This window comes from Vicia villosa, unplaced genomic scaffold (assembly GCF_029867415.1).
Source record: "Vicia villosa cultivar HV-30 ecotype Madison, WI unplaced genomic scaffold, Vvil1.0 ctg.001961F_1_1, whole genome shotgun sequence".
Taxonomy (NCBI): Eukaryota; Viridiplantae; Streptophyta; class Magnoliopsida; order Fabales; family Fabaceae; genus Vicia; species Vicia villosa.
This window is the reverse complement of record NW_026705791.1, coordinates 251,693-273,440: the sequence shown is the minus strand read 5'-3', so window position 1 is coordinate 273,440 and position 21,748 is coordinate 251,693. Positions and strand designations below refer to the sequence as shown.

Sequence of the window (21,748 nt, the reverse complement as noted above, 5' to 3'; positions counted from 1 at the left end):
AAAGAAGCAAGGAAAATGCATAGCTTGTAGAAAGCTCTCTATGGCCTCAAATAGACATCTAGAGCATGGAACAATAAAATTGGCTCATACTTAGTCGATTTGGAATTCATAAAATATAGCTATTAGTATTGTGTCTATGTCCAGGTTGATGTTGAAATGTCGCATATCTGGGGAAACTTGTCGTATTTCCTACGGATGGAATTTAAAATTACTAAGAAAGGTATGTTGTTACATCCAAGAAAATATGTCAAAGAAATGCTCAAGAGAATCTGGATGGATGATTCAAATCCTGCGTCCTCTTATGTCGAATCAAATATGAAACTGGAGAAGCATGAAGAGGAAGACAATGTCGATGTTACTTTGTTGAAACAAATTATAAGGTATTTAAGGTATGTGTGCAACAGTATACCTGATATAGGCTTCTCAATTGGATTGGTGAGTAGATACATGGATGAACCAAATGTGTCACATATGAAGGTTGGGAGAAGAATCCAAGGATACCTAACAGGGTCGACAATCCCACGGTACTCGAGAAAGCAATTGTAGTGACATTATCATCGCGTGAGATAAGGAAGATCAAATAAGCACAACTGGTTATTTCTTTCAAGTATTTGGTGCTCCAATCTAATGGTACTCAAGAAAGCAATTGTAGTGACATTATCATCGCGTGAAACTAAATATATAGCCGGATCCTATGCTGGTTGTCAAGCAATCAAAATCATATATGTGTTGGATGGGTTGGAAAGTGAAGAAACCTCTGGTGCTACAGGTCACTAACAAGTCAGCCATGAATCTTGTTAAGAATCTATTTATGCATGAAAGGAGTAAGCATATTGAGGCTAGGTTTCATTTTCGGAGAGAGAAGGTAAACAAGAGTGAACTTGAAGTGAGAAATTGCTCGAGGGAAGCACATTTGGCCGATATTTTCACTAAAGTATTAAAGATCGAAAAATTTCTAACTTTGAGAAAAAAATTAAAACTAGTTCAAATCGATTATGATTAGATTATGTTTGACGATGTGAATTATAAAGAATATGTGGTGATATAATCCAAATTAGTCACTAAGTTAATTTGTCATTCTAGTTACATAGAAAGCAAAGAACCTTGTATATAAATAGTTAATTCAATTTTTTAATACATTCAATAATAAATCCTAATTCAATATTTTTCATTCTCTCCTTCATTCTTTTCTTACCTCAAGTGCCTCATGCACTAATATCATCAAAATAAGTCTATTACCTCTTCCCATCTCTGATTGATGGTAAAATTCAATTTTTGAGAAAAATTTGAAAGATTTAAAAAAAAAAAAAAACTTAAATGAAATTTAAAAAAAAGGAATTACATACATATGCATTCATTTTAGAAAGATCCTTAAACATAAAGATATTTAAAAGAGTTTAAAAAAAAACTCAATATTAAAAATTTCTGAAACATGATAGAGATATGAAAAACTAAATATTTCTATCATGTAAATATAAACATTAAAAAATTACAAAACAAATTTATTACTATGATAAATATGAATAAAAAATGCAAAATATTTAAAACTAAAATATAAAAAAAAAGAGATAAATATTTAAACAACAAAATCAAATCCACATCAAAATTATGATCAACTTAATCACTTCCTTCAATTAAAATTAAAGGTATGTTTGGATTCACGTTGCAACTCAACAAAATCACGGTGCAATATATTCTCACAGTGGAAATTAAGAAGTTAGTAGTTCAAGCTTCAATCAAACGCACGTTTTTCCACCGTGGAAATATTATTTCCAAACACACACTAAGTGTATGTTTGGATTAGCTTTTGGAATGGCCAAAAGCAATTCTAGATGTGTAGAATTAATTTTGGGTGATTTTGATATGTTTGGTTAGACAAAAGTAGAATTGATTCTGCCTTCAGAATTGATTCTACTTGAAGCTACAATTTATAGCTTTTGCCTTCAGAATTGATTCTGGGTGATTTTTACACTGAAATGTTTTGTTCAACCCACTTTTACATAAATATATCCAAACATAAATTAATTCTACCAAACTCAATTCCGCTAGAATCAATTCTACCAAACTCAATTCTACTAGAATCAAGTCTCGTTTGAATTGTCCTTGAATATAGTCTACCAACTTATTTATTACGAAATTAAATGATGTAGGTGATGTTGCCTTTAAATAATTTAAACAAGTTTGTGATGACAACCTTAAACGTCACACAGACACATTAACATTAACAAAACAAAATACTATTTTCCCTTGTCCATTTATTTATATATTCCATCATCCACATTCTCTTCTTCATAATCTCCATAACCAACCCATTCTCTCTCTCTCAAAACAAAACCCACACGCTGCTTGCTTCTTGAAATTTCTCCGATGGCTTTGCTCGACGAACAACCTACCGGAAACCCCACCGCCGTCAACGAAGCCGCCGTCAACGAAGCCGCGGAACCAGGTTTATTAACCACATTCTTTTTTTTTTTTTCCGTATACTAACTCAGATCTGAATAATGTGTGCTGCCTTTTTTGATGTTTTGTAAATTTTATGCTGTGAAGTTTTGTTTTGGTTTATTTTTATGCTAGGGTTTATTTTTTCCACTCATTTTATGCATTTTGAGTAACTCTGTGTACATTTGGTTTTCAGGCAGGAAAATGATGAGAGCTTCATACATTTTAGGCAGCATTTCCTGCTGCATCAGCATGTTTGTAGCTTCCGCCAAAGGCAGGCTGCTCATCAGCGACGCTGACTTTTTGTTGGCACTTGTATCATACGTCTGTTTCTTTAACACCATCTGCTTATGCAGCATCACCCGTGCAGAGCACTACTATCCACTCGAAATCAAACAATCCCGGTCCCGCACCATCTCTATCATAAGCTTCGCGTCTAAGATTTACTTTTTTGCTGCTTGTGGCTCCCTCGGCATAGTCTCTTACCATCTTGTTCTTGCCACATTTACTTAGCTTTACTTTGCATTCAAACATCTATGTACTTTGCCTTATCAAATCCATTGTCTTATCATTCTCACAAATCCTTTATTAATCAAACAGTGAACTAAATGTTATATTTACTGCACTATAATTAGAGTGATGAAGTTTAGGAAACCATTTTAAAGTCTAAGAATCTCTTTTCAACAACTTCACAACATAAAGAATGCAATTAAATTTTGTTGGATTATATAAAGTTTGAGTTTAATAGTATAAAATAATTTTACAATCTTGTCCACTAATAAACTAACAGTTTTTTTTTTGTCATTTAAATAATTTTAAAATAAAAAATGATTTTACAGAATACATATTTATTGGACAGTTGATCTCCTATTTTTTCATAAAATTTTCCAAAAATAAGTGATAATTTGTCTGTTCAACTCCCAATTATTTTTTTTGTTTACAAAATTATTTTTAAAAAGTACTAATAACATAATAAAATATGAGAAAAGGGTAATACACTCACAGTGTAAAATATAAAAGTAAATAACCTAAAAAAAGATATGAAAGGAGTTGATGAGAAAGGAGTTGATGAGAAAATGACATGCCAACTAATTTATAATCTTAGTTGTCCAATACAGCAATCTCAACAAATCTGATATATTTTTATACTCAACTACTAAAAAGTAAAATCTGATATATTTATGAACTCAACTACTAAAAAGTAAAATAAGGATAACATTCAATAGAACTATAACAGCTCGTTATTAATATGTGTATGTTCAAAGATAGTTTCAACATTTAATGTAATTTATAAAAAAAATGATTCATAAATATAAATTAAAAAATAAGTTGAATTATCAAAATTACACATATAGCTACGCATTTAATTCCACATATATGAAATGAAAAACGAAGTAGAGAATATATGGTTTGAAAACTTGCTATAAGTTGCATGAGAAGTTGAATTATTGCCTGTGGAATTAAAACATATTTTAATCAATGTTTGTCCTTTTCATTCTATGAAAATAGACTGGTGATGAAGACCCTACCATAGTACCATACACCAATCAAATGCTAACATGCTTAAAATTCAATACATTCCATTTATTAGTAGGTAAAAAAGGAAACCATGCTTATGTGTAAAGAGGTGAAAACGATATGTAGCAGAGTACCACTACAATAAGTTGGAGTTAAGGGTGTTGTAGTAAACATGCTCTTAACTCTCAAACTGTTATAGAAAGTTAAAACTTATTAGTAGTATTGAACTAAATATACAAATACAAATGCAAGTAAACATAACTAATTAGCAAAGAAAATTTGGATCCTTGCTGATTCTTAACATAGTATTAAGAACATATCCAATGTGAGACTCAATAGTAGTATATATCTATAATATGTTTGACAATTTTATTATCTCATTTTATTTATGGTGTGATATTACTTAATATTTATCATAATACGGAAATTCTTCATTTGTCTTAAAGGATCTAATTCTTTATAGACTAGTATATTTACATCAATTATAGACTCGCTTATTTTCATCAACTATATTATGTGTTTATCACTAAAAAAAATTATAATTGAACTCTTTTAAATAAAAATAAAATAATTATAATATATTTATGATACTTATCAACTTCTTACATTTTATTCTAACAACTACGTAGACGCAAAATAAATGTTTATGACATTATCATTTATCAACTTAATTTTGTTAGATAAGTCTGAATACAAACTTTGGTGGAGCTATAATCACAAGCATTTGTTATATTAGGTTTGAAGCAGAAATATAACTGAAAATGACAATGCTGCTATAAAAAGCCAGAAGGAATCATTTTCCTAAAACAGAAAAAATGACCATGGACCACATTTCAAATAAAGGAAGAGACGAGAACAAAACTCAATAGTATGATGGAAATTGTAACCTAGTTAGTATAATCCCTAGGTAGGTTGAAACTTGAAAGTGTATCTTTGTTCTCTTTGAGGGATGAATAGTAATTAATACTAATTAATACTACATGTCGGAGAGTAAGGCATTTCCCCTAATAAATAGTACTAGCAGCTAGTTAGGTTTGGTACGTGACATGCAGCATATGCCTTTTTATTTATTGAACTTCAATTCTCTAAACAAAAGATTAAAAAAAAAAATTAAAATTAAATTTTAAGTATTTCTACCGTTGTAAAAAAGGGACTAGTAGTAATGACATATTGGGTTTGGAATGTTGGTATTGCTCATTAATGCCTTAAGTCAGCCTTCTAAAAAAAAGTACAACTAAATTGCCAAAAACACCAAAATCTTACTAAAATCTAATTAGTTTAACACTAACACAGATAACTATATAGTATAATAGCTATTTTCAACAGTAAAAAATATTATGACCTCCATTATTAACTTGAAGTACAACTTAAAAGTATCAATTGATTTAAGATTTTTTTTTTCTAATGATTTAAGTTTTTTTTTTAAAATCAAGTTTATTTTATAGTTAGGGTATTTTATGAACTAAGTTTTTTTAAAAAGTTGTTAACTCAAATTTATTGTTAAGATATTTTATGAATTAATTTTATAAAAAGTTAAATAATTTAATGTAGGTAAAAGAAATTATATCAATTCAATATTACTTATTAAATTTATTAAAATTTAATTGTAATGTACTGACAGTGTATAGAAGTTTTACACTGTCAATTAATCACAACCGTTGATAAGTTAGTAATGTTTAACTTTTATTTTAATTTTTTAAAAAGTAATATAATTTAATGGTCATAATATAGTGATGGTATAAAAAAATTTACACTCACAATGCATAGCAATTAAACTCAATTTATTATTGAATCTTTAGAAATAAATCAACCAGAAGGTATTAATAGCAACGTATTAAACATTATATATCAATATTTTTTTCTCTCTTAGTTTTTGATTTTACACACTTATACAATTTTAAAAATACAATAATATATTTAAAATAACGTACAAATAGACACATTTTAGACAATAAATTCTTTTCGTGGTGAAGACAACAATTTTAAGCACCCAAATATCATTTCACATTAAAACAATAGTTGTGTTATTTATTATAAAGCAAGTCAGGTAAAAAAAATACAAGAATTCATATGTTGTAGTTGTTTAATTAAAATAGAAATTTTTGTAGTTGTGCTATCTATCAATGGATCCCATCTAATCAATGGATAAAGTTGAAACTTTTTTGTGCTATATATTAAAAAAAGTTTAATAATTTGAGGGGTTCAGCGGCCCTTACCGCTCCTTTGTTAATCTACCACTGTTTATAGTGTTTGGGATCCGCAATAGACTTGAAAACGGAGATGTTCAATCACAAGAAAGCATAATTTAAAGAGAGATTTACTAAGTTGTTGAAGATCAGGTGTGTCAATAATCAAGAGGCCAATACTCAATCTTTGTTGTTTTGATGATTATTCACATTCAAATTTAATCGAGCCGTCTCCCACAACTCACGTCTGAAAACATGGGGTGGTTATAATCAAGGGTGGATCTACAGTACGATCAGGGTGGACCTATGCCCGGGCTCCACCTGGTCCAATTTTGTTTAGTTATATTATATTATTAAAGTTAAGTAAAAAAAAAAATTTAAAAAAAAAGAGAAAAAAAACGGAAAGGATAAAGAACCGAAACGCAAGAGGAGAAAAAAAATCGCTCCCTATGTCGTCTCCATTCCTCCTGTTCGTCTCCCTCCCTCCGTCATCTTCTCCATCCCTTCGTCAACTCTCTCATTCCATCAACTCCCTCCCTTCGCCGCCTCCGTGTCCCTCCTTCTGTCTCTTCGACTCCGTCGACTACAATCTCTGGCTTCCGATATATAATTTCTCATTTGTCGATTTTGTTTCTGGTATATAGCTCTATTTTGATTTGATGAGGAGATTTTGTTGTTATTTAGGTTATTTTCAAATTCACAATCACAAATGTTCTAGTTGCAGGAAGGGGCGTAAGCCGTAAGAAAATGTATATAGCTATTCTTGGCCTTTTTAATGTATATAGCACATTGTATACAAACAAAAAGACATTTCTTGTTTAGATTTATCTTTATTTGTCTTCTAACTTTACCGAGTGTGTTGTGTTGTCAAAATAATGTGGTTACTAAGTGTTTTGAATAATGTGGTCACTTGTTGTGTTGTCTTTTTATTGTGTTGTCAAAATAACGTGGGTACAAACAAAGATTTTCACATGCATCAGTGGAGTTTGCATCTTTAAGTTTTATTTTAGAACTTTGAGGACAAGGTTCGAGTGAATCCCGCGGCAATGATAGAGAGATTAATAGAGTAATTTAGTATTAGTTAAATGAGTTTTATTAGTATTTTGATGTATTGAGAGTTATTTTATATTATGATGTTTTCTAGAACATTCTTAGGATAGTTTGGGCTTTTAATAGTTGTTGGACTTTTAGGTTAGATTATCTATTAGTGACATTATATAATGTAGTGTCTTTGACACATTTCGGATATGAATGAAATGAAAAAGTCTTTAATTTTCTTAGTTAACTATTAACAAACCCATGCATACGCATGGGTTCTGGTTTGATACACGCATTTGTTTACATAATATACTTATTTTAAATCAAAAACAAAATTTGAATCAAAATTTTTGGATCATAAATATAATTTTTCGTATATAAAAATATTTAGATCAACAATAAATTTTTCCCGTATACAAATATTATTTATGTTTAGGTATCATTTAGAAAAATATCTGGATCAATAGTAAATTTTTCGTATATAAAAATATTTAAATTAATAATAGATATTTTTCCGTATATCATTTTTTAATCACAAATACCATTTTTCATATATAAAAAATATTTAGATCATTAATAAAATTTTCCCATATAAAAATATTATTTATATTTAGGTATCGTTTAAAAAAATATCTAAATCAATTGTAAATTTTCGTATATAAAAATATTTAAATCAATAATAGTTTTTCTTTCCGTATACCTTTTTTCAATAAAAAAATTTTGGATCATAAATATCATTTTTCATATATAAAAATATTTAGATTAATAATATATTTTTCTCATATAAAAATATTATTTATGTTTATGTATCATTTACAAAAAAAAATATTTGAATCAATTGTGAAAAGAGAGATAGAGAGAGAGTGAGGGAGATGTAATTATATTGAATTAAGGTTATATCAACACTATGCATATGTATAATTATACTAATAAGAGTGTAACTCTCCTAACTCCTCCTCCTTTATATCATACTCATCTCTTTTAACATACAAGAAAGAAATACAGTATTTTACCGTTTTGATTTTTCCTTCTAAATTCTGAGTGTAATTTTGATGCCATAATTTCAAACTTCCCTTTACCAGCTCCAGTTTCTCTTTCAAGACAAAACCTCCCCAACCATCCACCTGAAAAGATAGTCATTATTCCTTCACAAACTCATTGTAGCCTGGTAAATCTGTCTAACATTTTCACATTGTTGTTGCCCTAGGACCCCAGTTCTCTGTCAATAATCATCAGAATCAGACGGTGACCAAAAATAGTGTGAGTATGAGCCACCTGAATGCAATTCGGCCAAAAAAACCCAAGCATCCAATAATAAAAACGATCTAGACGACTTATAGAAAGACTGCCACCCCCCCCCCCCCGATACCACGTGAATCTTCTCTTATTTAATGGTACATCAGCTAGAAAGTTGTCTTCAATGAACTGGTTAAAATGAGAATAATCCTCAACTCTGTCAACAGTTATTCTACTTCTTATTTCCTCAATTGATCGAATAACATTAAAATCTCCATTCATACATCAAGTGTTCCCTTCATCATCATTAATCAGAACACCCAAGTGATTCCATAAAGATAACCGACCACCACTATCAAAAGGAGAATAAACATCTGCAATAGGAAAGTCATGCCCTAACTTTCTAAAACACCCTTTTATAATCAAAATATTTTCAATATTGAATGAAAATTTCACAGCCACCTCACTAATATTCCATAATGTCAATAAACCTCCAGATGCCCCTACGGAGGGCCAAAAAGAATAGCCTACCTCAGAGGATCCCCAAAGATACCTACACATAGCATCTTCGATCACTTCTAATTTCATTTACTGAATGGTCATGTTTAGTGGACATTTCTCTCTCACCAACCTTTGAAACCCCCTCCCCTCAATGCCTCTTTTCCTAACCACCTTACTGTCTCATTAAAAGAAACATTCTTCATTATATCCACCCTACTCCCTCTCCATAACCCCAAAAACACCATAACATAAAACTTCATTTTCAACCCCAATAACTTTATCCCTTCCACCTCACCACCCTCACATCCTCCCTAATTTTTAATCCAATCACCTCTTCCTCTTAACAAAACACTGAACATATTTGAACAATCACCCTTGATCTTTAACCCTATAGATTTTCCAATCACACAAACATCATCAATAACCTCTTAAGGCTTACCATATACCACCATCCAATTTTTCCAATCCTCATTGGAAAGCTTGAAGCTTTAGAACTCACTAACAAATAAACCCCCTCCTTATCCTTAGAAGAAGGCCTCGATGACCTACTAGACAACTTTTTTTTCTCCCTTTAAGAAATTAAATTAAATCAAACCTATCTTTAGTTGATAACCTTGCGACTATTTTCATATCAAGAAAAAATGAAACAAAAATCCTATTACAAGATTTACACATGCATCTCCCATTATCCTGGTTACTATGAATAGTTCCAAGTTTATCACCCTAAGAACATATTTCCTCCATTTTTCTTTCTTTTGATAAATCCATAACTCGAAGGATCGCGTCGTTCATATGAAGTTTTTAAATTAAAATCTTCCTAAGGTCACTCCTCCCCGCCTCTTTGCATTTCATTTGCATCTACTGACCCTTCAACGTGTAGTTGATTCACGAGGTTATCAGCCAAGGACACATCCTCAAACTCACAGCTCGATTCAGTACCCTGTAACTAATTTTCCTATTCATATTCAACTAAACACGTGTCATCTGCTAATCCAAACTCTATATCCTCCCCCATTAAAATGAAATGGAATAGAGTACTATTCATTATTTAGATATTCTATAATATATATATATATATATATATATATATATATATATATATATATATATATATATATATATATATAATCATCTTTCTTTTTTTAAGATCTAGTTACAAATAAAGAGAAAGTGGACAGACTAAAATAAATTATAAATATTTTATTTCTTTTTTATTCTCATTTTAAAAACTGTGTTATGTAGAATTTACACATGGTTTATTCATATATTCTTTTTTGGCTTAAATAATATTGTGGTCCTGTAAGTTAACGAGTATTTGCATTTAGTTCGATATTGTTTGGCCCAACTTTTTATCTATTTTTCTTCTCCTTATAAGGAGATGGAGGGCCAAACACAAATTTTATAAAGCTCTTATAAAAAAAAGTAGTTTTTTTTAAGACCAAAAATTGAATAAAAGGAGCTTGTAAAAAAAGCGTTGAAACCAACTTTTTTCGGAGCTTAAACCATGTCGTCGCGGTTCGAATCCCAATGAAAGCACTTTTCTTTAAAAAAACAGCACTTGTGCAATAGACGTAAGTTTTTCAATTTTTTCTATGGTTCATAACATCTAGAGTTATATTTTATTTTAAATCATCATTTTGGTAGATACTAGTATTGTCCAACTTTTTGTTTGTTTTGTATATTATACCTTATACTATACACTAAATTATATATGTTAATAATAATGATTTTCAATAATAACATTATGAATTTCTTGTACTATACACTAAATTATATATATGTTAATACAATAATTAATCAATACACATTATATATATACAACAACTTTTAAATTAAAAATAATTTTAAAGTTTAAAAAATAATTATAACCAAACAACTTTAACTTTACTTTAAAAGCTCTTATTTTTTAACTTTAACTTTAAGTAACTTTTAAGACTTAAAAAAGTTAGATCAAACGAGCTCGAATTCATAATTTTTTTAGGTCTAAATCCTTATATCTCATGTTTGTGTAGCATTTTATCTCTGACGTTAGTAGTCTGTTAAAAAAAACGTAGAGTAGGAAAACCGAAGTGACATAGAATGGCCTTTTATTTTTCTTTTCTTTAATATTTTGCAGATGTGGAATCAATATTTTGGAGGTCATTTAAAGGAGGACTACATAAAAAAAATACCATTTGCTTCATCTTCTTCCTCTTCAAAAAAATGTAGTTTTTCTTCTCTCTTTGTAACAGGTTGTTGTGTTTTTCTTCTATGTAACATGACAACACCATCTATAGGTAATTACTCTCATTCTCAGATCCCTGTTTGTGGTTGCCATAAGGCAATGTAGATGTTCATCTCAAATTCAAGTGAAAACCCTAAAATGAAGATTATGGAAATATGCAAATTCGGGTGTAATATCAAGTTGCAAGCTATTCTTGTGGGATGATGAGCTTCAGTGCAACATATCAAGTGAATCGAAAAATTCAATTGGTTGCAATTTCTCAGAAGTTAAGCAGGATCTAGGTTGCATAATCAAAGACGTTGAAGCTAAGAAAAAACAGAAGACGAAATTGAAGTTGGAAAACGAAAGGAAAAAGGCCAATTTGTTTAGGATGTTGATTTTGTCATGGTTTTGTTCTTTGCTTACCAAAAATGGTAGAGAGGTCCATATTCACGACATCTGTAATTTTTTATGTTTTAGTCCCTATAAGATGGTTATTTGTTGAATTTCATCCCTATATTGGTTAATTGGTTAAGAATTCAGACCCTGAATCGTTTTAGCATTTTGCATTTTGTCCCTATTTCTATTATGTAGTTTGAATGTCATCCCTTAATCTTAATGAAATGTTTCTTTTTAATTCTTGTTTATTACTTATGTAAGTGGGCTATAGTTGTAGTTTGCCTAATTCTTTAGTACATAAAGGTAAAAACAAAACATAATGATAAAAGACATACTTAGTTATGTCATTTTTTTATTAATCCAAAAGGCATAAGGTTGCAAAATACACAAAAGAACATAACTTGTTTCAAAAGCATAAGTTATCTTAGAATTACATAAAAATAATATAATTTGTCTCAAAAGCATAATTTGTCTAAGAATTACACAAGCAGGACATAAATTGTCTTAGAATTACATAAACATAACTTAATATAACGCCATAAGGCCAAAACACACAAATGCTAGAATCACAATGTTTTCTTCCTTGTCCTAGGACTTCTCCTTAATTCTAATTTCCTTGAAATTTTAGGTTTGTTACTCTTCTTCTTCTACAACAATGAGAATAATTAGAGGTTTAATGCTCAACTCAGAATAACACAAATCATTAGAATAAGATCCTTGAAACTTTAGGTTTAGTACTCAACTGGTTCAAGACATATAGGAGTATAAGAGCTAGGTTCAGCAGGTGCTTCAACTGTTGTTTGAACATGAGCAGATAAAAGATAGTTAGGTTCAAAAACTATTATACCAGATGGTACACAAGTACTCTGAGTTGGTACAAATAAATGCAACGAACAGATAATGCAACATAAGATTAAAAGATAAATGCAAAATACCGCAAATGAGATTGTCAACCCGAAGGGTCCCGTCGTCATATTGTGGTTGTCACCTCACATTCGCCTTCACCGTTCTCCAATGGCCACCACACTTCTCCTCCCAAATAACGACTGATGTCAAAAATCTTTTTCTGAATATTTAGAAAGGTTTTAGTGTTAACATAAGTCATTTGTCACGTCTGTTAAATATTAAAGATAAGAAAAATAAAATGTTATTCCACGTCAATATCGTTTTCCAACTAAGTGTTTTTTAAACAAATTACTAACGCCAGAGACGAAATGCAACACAAACATGAGATATAAGGACTTAAACCTAGAAAAAATTTAAGAACTAAACGCAAAAATTCACTAACTTAGAGGAAAAAAAATACTGTTTAATCCTATTTTTTTATTCTGTAAAATTTTATTTAAATAAAAAATAAAAAGAACTATTGAAATTAAATCCGTAAATAATAAAAATTGAAACTAGAAAAAAAGTGCACTAGTATTTAACACTTAAAACAAGAAAAGAAGAAAAAATAGTCAAAAATAAGATCAAAGCAAAAATACACTACGCACTGTTCTCTCGATTTCTAGGTACTCTCTTTCTCTCGATCTGTAACTAGATCTTCAATTTCCCTTTTTTTCTTCGCTTCAATCTTTCTCTATTTTCAATTTCACCAATCGCTTAATTTTCAATTCTGGGTTTCGAATATCAAATCCCCAAATTTTCTGTATTTAGGGTATAGGGTTTTATGCTATTGTTCATGATTTGGATCTTGTTTAAGTAGATTGTTATTCAACCCACTGAATCTGTAGTCCGTGATTTTCATCTTGCTGTTTGAATTGAGATGAATTATACAACATTGGGGATAGAAATTAAAAATTTATTGTACTGAATCTTTAGGGTTTGATTTTAGTTTGAATTGAGATGATTTATATAACATTGGGAAGGAAAATTAACTATTTGTTTGGTTTGGTTTGGTAATTTTTGGTTTAATTTGTAAAGACTGGATTTTACATTGATGTTGTTGGTTTGATTGCAGAAAAATAATGCCTGGTCAAAAGGTTGAAACGGGTCATCAAGACACGGTTCATGATGTTGCGATGGATCACTACGGTAAACGGTTGGCTACGGCTTCTTCAGATCATACGATTAAGATAATTGGAGTGAGTAACTCGGCTTCACAGCATTTAGCAACTCTTACCGGTCATCAAGGACCTGTTTGGCAGGTGACGTGGGCTCACCCGAAATTTGGTTCTTTACTTGCGTCGTGTTCTTTTGATGGGCGTGTGATTGTATGGAAGGAAGGTAACCAAAACGAATGGATCCAAGCTCATGTGTTTGATGAGCATAAGTCGTCTGTGAACTCGGTTGCTTGGGCACCGCATGAGTTGGGTCTTTGCTTGGCTTGTGGTTCGTCGGATGGGAATATTTCGGTTTTTACTGCACGAGCAGATGGTGGTTGGGACAGTTCAAGGATTGACCAAGCTCACCCTGTTGGTGTCACTTCTGTGTCGTGGGCTCCTTCCTTGGCACCTGGCGCTCTTGTTGGTTCTGGTTTGCTTGATCCTGTACAGAAGCTTTGCTCTGGTGGTTGTGATAGTACTGTGAAGGTGTGGAAGCTTAACAACGGGCATTGGAAGATGGACTGCTTCCCTGCTCTTCAGAAGCATACAGATTGGGTTAGAGATGTTGCTTGGGCACCGAATTTGGGACTTCCAAAGTCTACTATTGCAAGTGCTTCACAGGATGGGAAGGTGATTATATGGACTGTGGCCAAGGAGGGGGATCAATGGGATGGAAAGATTTTGAACGATTTCAATACCCCTGTTTGGAGAGTTTCGTGGTCATTGACTGGAAATATATTGGCTGTGGCTGATGGGGGAAATAATGTTACATTATGGAAGGAAGCAGTAGATGGAGAGTGGCAACAGGTGACAACTGTGGAACCATAGAATCTGATCTTTGATGTCTACTCTTTGTTTATTGAGTTGAGATTATGGTTAGAAATTTGTTTTTAAAATTATAATTGTAACACCTTGTTTCTATGCGTATTATATAGTTGAGGAGTTATGTTTTGTGATACCTTTAGTTCCTTGAACATTGTGAACCATCAAACATACATTATGTGCTTTCAAGAATGAAGTTAAACAGCTTGATTTGTTTTTTTCTAGATAGATATCAAAGATCTTTTTCAGGTATACAATGTGAGGTTTCAATACAGTTTTGGTATTATATTTACATCAGTTGTTTAAATTTGTGGCTATTGCATATAATTTTAGGACTCGTGGTTCGTAACTTATAACCTCTGGTGCATATTTGGTAAGGGTTCATATCTTTTTAGGATAAGTGTTAATGATCGATAATCTTTAATTGATAGCTATTGTTTTCTGTTAGCTGAAGTTTGTTGCTACTGTATTGCTTCATTCCTTGTATGTAAGGCATAATTTCTGGAAATATCCATCATACAACTAGATTAAAGAACATTACCAATAATTCCCAAGAACTTTTACTAGATTAAATAGCTTCCTCGGTAGTTTATTTATTTGATACTAGTCTTGGTTTGTTTTTGTATCTTTTTTTAGTATACTTTTTAGTTCTCAATGTTTCTTTTGTGGTTATACTATTTATCTTTGGTGTGAAGGTGTAAAATTGGGAAGAATCTCCAAAATCTGTGTAGTATCACTACAAGCTGTTTTATGAGCTGATGTTTAGTTCTAAATCAAAATATTTCGGTCACTACACATGTTGGAATTTCAATGAGGGATAGATTTGTTGTTTAAATAATATAAAAAGATTGATCAATATCATTAAACATTGTGATTGAGAAATACACAAGAAAATTAAGCACAAGTATTACATTGCATAGAAGGAACACAAACATTATGAGAAACACATGTTACATGACCTTATACTTCCAATTTCTCAATTCACCTTTAATGAAAATTAGCCCTATGCTTCGAATTCAATAAAAAAAAGTAAGACCTCATGTGAAAAAGTTGATCATATGTTAAAGAAACTTGCACAAGGTCTTCCATTAGTTCATGGAGGTTTAGTTTTTTTAACAAGCACACAAACTCAGTTCATGAAGGTTTAATTTTTTTTAACAACTACACAAACTCAATTCATGTATCTTTATATAACTTTGGTTTGTTTTACGCAAATTTAATTTAAGTACATCTTCGCAAACTCGGTTTATAAATATTTCATATAATCTCAGTTAAAAAATATCTACATAAATTCAATTTAATCATGTAAGTAGATGAATTTTCAGAGTCTAAATCTTACACACTCAATTCAAGTATGGTTATGCAACCTCAATGCAAATAAGTTTAAGCAAATCCAATTCAAGTATCTTTATATAATATTTAAATTTTTTATATGAAATTATGGACTGGCTAGTATGAGCTTTTTTAAAACCTAATCGGGGGTGTAAATTGAAATTATATGGTGAAACTAGAAGTTTTCTTACAATTTTCACCCATTAAAAACTGATTAAAAAGTCCAAACTCCAAAGTAGCCAACACTAATCAAAAACTGAACGTGTAAATGTCTTTCTTGCCCCTAAGTTAGTATTACGCATCTCTCACAAGACACAACATTCGATTCGGTTCAGCTTATTTGGCTAGGCTTTCTCCAACCGAGCCGACCCGGACCGGTTTTCCGGTCCAATCTACTTTTCTGAATCGGTTCGTTTCATTGTTCGTTTTTGCTCAATGAAACTGATACGTTTGGTGTATCAGTGAGATCTATCTCCGATTCAATGGCTTCTACCTACCGTGATCGTACGTCGGAGTTCCGATCACTGACGGAGACTCTAAAGAAGACTGGTGGCGGAGGAGAAGCCACCGCACCGCCGAATCAACAACCGTCTACATCTCAAGGTTCCTATTCAAGATCTGAATTCAACCGAAAGGCGTCACAAATCGGATTAGGAATCCACGAAACCTCACAGAAAATCGCAAGGCTCGCTAAGCGTAAGCTATTTCATCATCATCATCATCATCATCATCGTTTATTTTATATATTGAATTGAATTTCTTGTAATGATTTGTTATTGGTTGGTTGTTGTAGTGGCGAAGAAATCGTCTCTGTTTAATGATCCGATTATAGAGATTCAAGAACTGACTGCATTGATTAAGACTGATATAACGACGTTGAATTCAGCTGTTTTGAATTTGCAAAATATTCAGAAATTTGATTCGGCTGATGAGAATTACTCAGAAGATAGGGTTGTGCATTCTAATGCTGTTTGCAATGACTTGAAGAATAAGCTCATGGGAGCTACAAAGCATCTTCAAGATGTTTTAACTACAAGGACAGAGGTAAATTATATGTTGATCACACAAACTTTACAAACTATTTGCACCAAAGTAACTTATATCTGTATCCAACATTTTGAATGATTTAACGATTGAGGCTCCGTTTGATAAAATTAAACCGTAAGTTAGCATATAGTGGAAAAGCTAGCTGATAGATGAAAATAAATAGCTTATAACGGGATAGCTTATGTTTGAAAAGCTAGTTGATTGGGTTAAAATGTTTGGTAAATTTAGTTGTTGTGAATATAAAACAATCGAGCAATCAAATTTTTATGCATATCACATGCCATACAATTTTTCTCTCGCCATGTAATTTATGTTGTGAATGTATGTCATTAACCCTAGAAATTTATGTTGTGAATGTATGTCATTAACCCTAGAACATCAAGGCTCATGAGAATAGGAAGCAGATATTTTCCAAGAACCCTTTACAGCATCAGCCAAAGCAAACTACTGAGCCGCCACCTTGGTCAAATTCAACAAATGCATTTGAAACTGAGAGTTTGCTACAAACACCAGGGTAAGTAATTTGATTATCATGTTAATTGTAAAGTGTGGCTTTGTTTATTATACCTTGGTCTCGGGAGTTTTCCTTCCCAACTCTGCCCATTATGCAAAAATAGGGAAGTGGCACATTGCGCAAATACTTGAAAGTTGTTCTGGTGGTTGTCACTTTCTAGTTTTGTATGGAGCATCTGTATTTGAAAAATTTTAAACTACTATATTCCTCAATACTCTTGTTGTCATGTCATGGATTGATCAATGAATGGTACAATCTGACTATATGTATGTGAATGTGCGTTAGTCTTAATTTCTAACTGTCAAGTATCAATACTTCATTTCTTCCGTAACAGAAACACTGACATAGCGGAGCTTTCATTCTTGTACAAGAAAGCATAAAGCTAATATAACTTAACTCAAGCTCATGAGAGCTTGTATAGAGTCTCCCACATAATATAAAACACTTGTAATGTAACCAAGCCTACTATAACTCTTTAAAAATTTAGTCTTGAAGAGCGAAGAACCTTTCCTTGAATGATTTATAATAATGGATCTACATGTCTTATTTGTTGAAAATAATACGCCTTTGATGTTTAATTCCTTAAAATTGATTGTCTTGTGCAGACCACCATCAAATGGAGTTCCTCCAGCTGGCAATCAGCTAAGGTTTGTCCCCTGTACATTTTCTTTTAAAGCTATAAGATCAAATTGTCCCCTGTACACTTCTATTTTCTATATAACATGATTATTTGCTGGTCTCTAAGAATCCCAGATTTTACTTTTAAGCTAGCATTTTATGTAAAATGTAAAAACTAGTGGCTTTCATTTGGTTCTCATGGATTATAAATCTCTTATTGTGTATGAACTTAAGCAGACCTAGTCCAAGAAGAACAGAAATTAGTACTGAGCTTTCTGAATGTAACCGAGGAGTGGAGTTCTCACAAGCAGGGAATCATCTTAGGGACCTATTCATGAAATGGCAGGAAACAAACGTAATGAAGAAGTAAAAAACCCAGAAGATGCTCTGAAAATTCAGAGTTGCACTTTATTCACATAGAAAACCATCTACCCTAATCGGGCATGCAAAAAAAGCCTCCCCCTTTTCACTTGTTTAAATTTCCACCACTAACCTCATTTACACCAAGTAATGTGTAGTTCCCAAAGGTGATCCAGCCAAGCCAACCCTCCTCCCAATGACTGTCAAACTTTCGAGTTAACTCATAAGTCATAATCAACTAGTTTTCGACTATAGGTATCAAAACTGAGTTAACTCGCTTACAAAATCATTTTTGTATTAATTTGGCTAGACTTCATAGATTGGGAGTTTGGCAATGATTGGATGAGTCTATGACAAATGGTTAATTTTCCTCGGACGTGCCTAAAATGATAGTAGTTAGTGTTTTTAAAAGAAAATGCAACTGCTAAAGGATACAACAACATAGTACAAAAACATTAGCCTTGGAGTTATAGCACTTGACTCCACAAACTGCTCTAATATCCCAACACATAGCCATAAAAGATTAATGATGTTGTATTAACCCTATAACTCCAAGCACAAACGAAGTCGCAAACTCCAAAACATGATAAACCCATCGTTGTAAGTTTACATCCAAAAGACCACTAAGGTGAATGAACCCAGCTCTGTAGAGTTGAAACCTAGCTCGGAATCCTGCTCAAATGAGGGGAACCCAGTCCAAACCATCCTTTGGTCTTTAGTATTTTTGAACCCTGTGATTTGTCAATATATCCATCAGTTATGGTACTGTCTTGTCTGGTGTCAGTTATGCCCGTCGTTTTTCTACAAATCAAGCTTCAAACATCTTGATAGTTACATCCTTTCTGATTAAATATATTATTTGCATTAAATGAGTGGGCAATTACTAGAATATCACACAGGATAGTTGTTTAATGTGGTTCTTCAATTTAGAACTTGTCATATCTCAATTATTTGGCTAATGACTTACCAAGCTTATGAATGGGCTGATAAATATTTATGCTTAGGTTCTTGATATCTGTTGCATTTTGGGCCTGAGTTGCTTAAATTTTTTAGGTATGCTTAGGATGTGTTTATTTTCTAACTTAGACTGCCATATGTGGTAAATTTGCTGTCATTGCTGATACAGGCGAAGGTTAGCCGTGGACAACAATCCATCCCAGCAAATGGAGATGTCTTTGGTACAACAGGTTGTTCCTCGGCATGAAGAATATGCCCAAAGTCGATCAACTGCTCTGCACAATGTGGAATCTACTATTACTGAACTTAGTGGAATCTTCTCTCATTTGGCTACGATGGTTGCCCATCAAGGAGAGCTAGCTATCAGGTTTCAACCTTTTCTTAAATTTTTGACAATTGAAGATTCAAATTGTCATGTGTGTAAAAAAAATTGTATCATTATAAATTATTCACAGGTTCTAGTCATTAATCTTAAACATGTAAATTGTAATTGACTCGGGCAGGATTGATGACAACATGGATGAGTCATTGGCAAATGTTGAAGGAGCCCGCAGTTCTTTATTGAGGCATCTCAACCAAATATCATCAAATAGATGGCTTATGATCAAAATATTTGCCATTTTGATATTCTTTCTGATGATCTTCATATTCTTTGTGGCCTAATGTACCAATCAAGGAAGTTTTTTTGTTTTTTGTTTTTCACAACTTATTTGGACTCATCTTCATCCTTCTGTGGCTTGCTGCCAAAGCAACTAAATGATGAGATGTACATATGAGATATGTATCCTATTTGCAAGTAGGTTTGGTTCAATGATCAGTAAACTTTTTGGTTCATGTATTCTGTTATTTGGCATCACTATTAAAAATGTTGTGGCAGGTAGGCCCCCAAGATTTTTAGGAGTTTGAATACAGATTTAAGTTAGAAATATCAGTTTGCATATAGATGAATCATCACAATACCGTTATGGAGGTGGGGCATAAGATGCGAAGAGCCAAAGAAAGGGCGCATCTATCATATCAGTTTCCACATTCTTTTCAAGTTACCATGTTAACATAATAGTAGTTTGTTTAGCTGTGTGTATAACATAAGAACCTTGCGGATACTGTAATATCAAAAGTTGATTTTTTTTTTCTCTAAAAGTATTGATGTATAACTATTTTTTAATTGAACATTCTTTTTGTTATTGATTGATATTTTGAAGATATTCGATGTGTCTCATGGTCTATCTATTGCAATGGTTGTTGTTTAAGGGAAGGGAGTTGAATAACTCACCTTATGGCTGCCTTCATGTTAGATGATTGTTTGTTCAATCTGCCTCTTAAAATGCTGCATTTTTTAAGTGTTTATTTTTAGTTTTGAGGCTTACCTGGATTCTAGTAAACCTCCAAAATCCAACTCACTCAAAAAAAAAAAAAAAAAAAATCCAAACAAAAAAAAAAGAAGCTAATTGGGATTAAATGACTTCTTTTTTTTTTTTTTAAATGTGGAGTTATTAACTCTATTTGATTATATGGGGTTGAAGATCATTTTGATTAAATGGGGAGTGATAACGTGTAGTAAAATGGTTATGTGGGGTTATATGGGCTATTTCTTTTTCTAATAGAAAGTTATTAGTTTTATTTGGCTAAGTGGGGTTAAAAAACTATTGTGTTTAAATGGCGAGTTATAATGTGTGATGATGGTTAAGTGGGGTTAAGTGACTATTTTATATTTTTAATGTAGAGTTTTTAATTTTATAAATTTATTAAATTATAATTATTATTTATTATAAATTTTTGTCGGGAAATTTTGGTGGAAAACTTTTATATTTTCTTTTCTTTTCTTTTCTTTTTTTAAATATGGATTTACTAGTTGTATTTATTTAATTAATTAAAGTTAATATTTATTATAAACTTTTGGCAAAAAAATTTGGTAAATAAAACTTGTTGGACTATAATTTAGTAAAAAGAATTTCTACAATTATAATTTAGTTTGAAAAGAAAAAAGATAGTAAGAAATTATTTATTTATTTTTAAAAATAGAAATGGTAGTAATGGTTGAGAAGGATTAATTTATAATAAAGTCCACTATTAGCTACATAAAGAAAGTGTTGGATAAGCTACTTAATTTAGGCATGGAAGTGGGGTGACATTGGGACGATTTTTATCTTCTTTGAATTTAAATTCAAATCTTAATCTTTGATAATTTTTTTGTTATCAATCTAAATTTCCGTCAAGAATAAAGAGTTAAGTTTCAAATTCACGAGTTTGGATTGAATTTGAGTTTTTTTTTTTTTTTTGTGTGTTGTTTCTCAAGTGTTATCCATTTTTTAAAATGAAAATAATATTATTCTTTAATATTAAATTATATTACAAATAAAAAAGTAAAAAAATATTTAAAAAAAAAACAAACACAAATTTTAAAAATAGAGTAAACAAAAATATCAAAACATTAATCAATACAATTAATATTCTAAATTATCAAAACTGATATAAAATACAAACACATATAAACAAAACGAGTTTGAGATGAGTGGGTACTAGCGTCTTCATT

The 21,748-nt window shown here is 31.4% G+C and overlaps 3 protein-coding genes across 3 annotated transcripts; all 3 read left to right on the top strand.

The window, feature by feature from the left end:
* The first annotated feature begins 2,314 nt into the window (after window positions 1-2,314).
* LOC131637267 (uncharacterized) lies at window positions 2,315-3,007 on the top strand. Its single transcript, XM_058907848.1, has 2 exons — window positions 2,315-2,446; window positions 2,636-3,007. The coding sequence occupies exons 1-2, from the start codon at window positions 2,368-2,370 to the stop codon at window positions 2,950-2,952; spliced, it is 396 nt and encodes a 131-aa protein (XP_058763831.1). The 5' UTR covers window positions 2,315-2,367; the 3' UTR covers window positions 2,953-3,007.
* Window positions 3,008-12,943: 9,936 nt separating this feature from the next.
* On the top strand, window positions 12,944-14,611 carry LOC131637285 (protein transport protein SEC13 homolog B-like). The gene is made up of 2 exons (XM_058907868.1): window positions 12,944-13,031; window positions 13,481-14,611. The coding sequence occupies exon 2, from the start codon at window positions 13,488-13,490 to the stop codon at window positions 14,391-14,393; it is 906 nt and encodes a 301-aa protein (XP_058763851.1). The 5' UTR covers window positions 12,944-13,031; window positions 13,481-13,487; the 3' UTR covers window positions 14,394-14,611.
* Window positions 14,612-16,070: 1,459 nt separating this feature from the next.
* On the top strand, window positions 16,071-20,420 carry LOC131637270 (syntaxin-31-like). The gene is made up of 6 exons (XM_058907851.1): window positions 16,071-16,415; window positions 16,513-16,763; window positions 17,141-17,280; window positions 17,886-17,927; window positions 19,385-19,582; window positions 19,719-20,420. Exons 1-6 carry the CDS (start codon window positions 16,202-16,204, stop codon window positions 19,876-19,878), a joined length of 1,005 nt encoding a protein of 334 aa, XP_058763834.1. The 5' UTR covers window positions 16,071-16,201; the 3' UTR covers window positions 19,879-20,420.
* Window positions 20,421-21,748: the final 1,328 nt, after the last annotated feature.

What these genes read in the sequence shown, in the direction of transcription:
- LOC131637267 (XM_058907848.1), top strand. Translation starts at nt 2,368, where the DNA reads ATGGCTTTGCTCGACGAACAACCTACCGGAAACCCCACCGCCGTCAAC. An exon ending in CAACGAAGCCGCGGAACCAG is followed by an intron (nt 2,447 to 2,635) that starts GTTTATTAACCA and finishes TTTGGTTTTCAG; the next exon opens with GCAGGAAAATGATGAGAGCT.
- LOC131637285 (XM_058907868.1), top strand. Translation starts at nt 13,488, where the DNA reads ATGCCTGGTCAAAAGGTTGAAACGGGTCATCAAGACACGGTTCATGAT.
- LOC131637270 (XM_058907851.1), top strand. Translation starts at nt 16,202, where the DNA reads ATGGCTTCTACCTACCGTGATCGTACGTCGGAGTTCCGATCACTGACG. An exon ending in AATCGCAAGGCTCGCTAAGC is followed by an intron (nt 16,416 to 16,512) that starts GTAAGCTATTTC and finishes TGGTTGTTGTAG; the next exon opens with TGGCGAAGAAATCGTCTCTG. An exon ending in CCAGCTGGCAATCAGCTAAG is followed by an intron (nt 17,928 to 19,384) that starts GTTTGTCCCCTG and finishes TTGCTGATACAG; the next exon opens with GCGAAGGTTAGCCGTGGACA.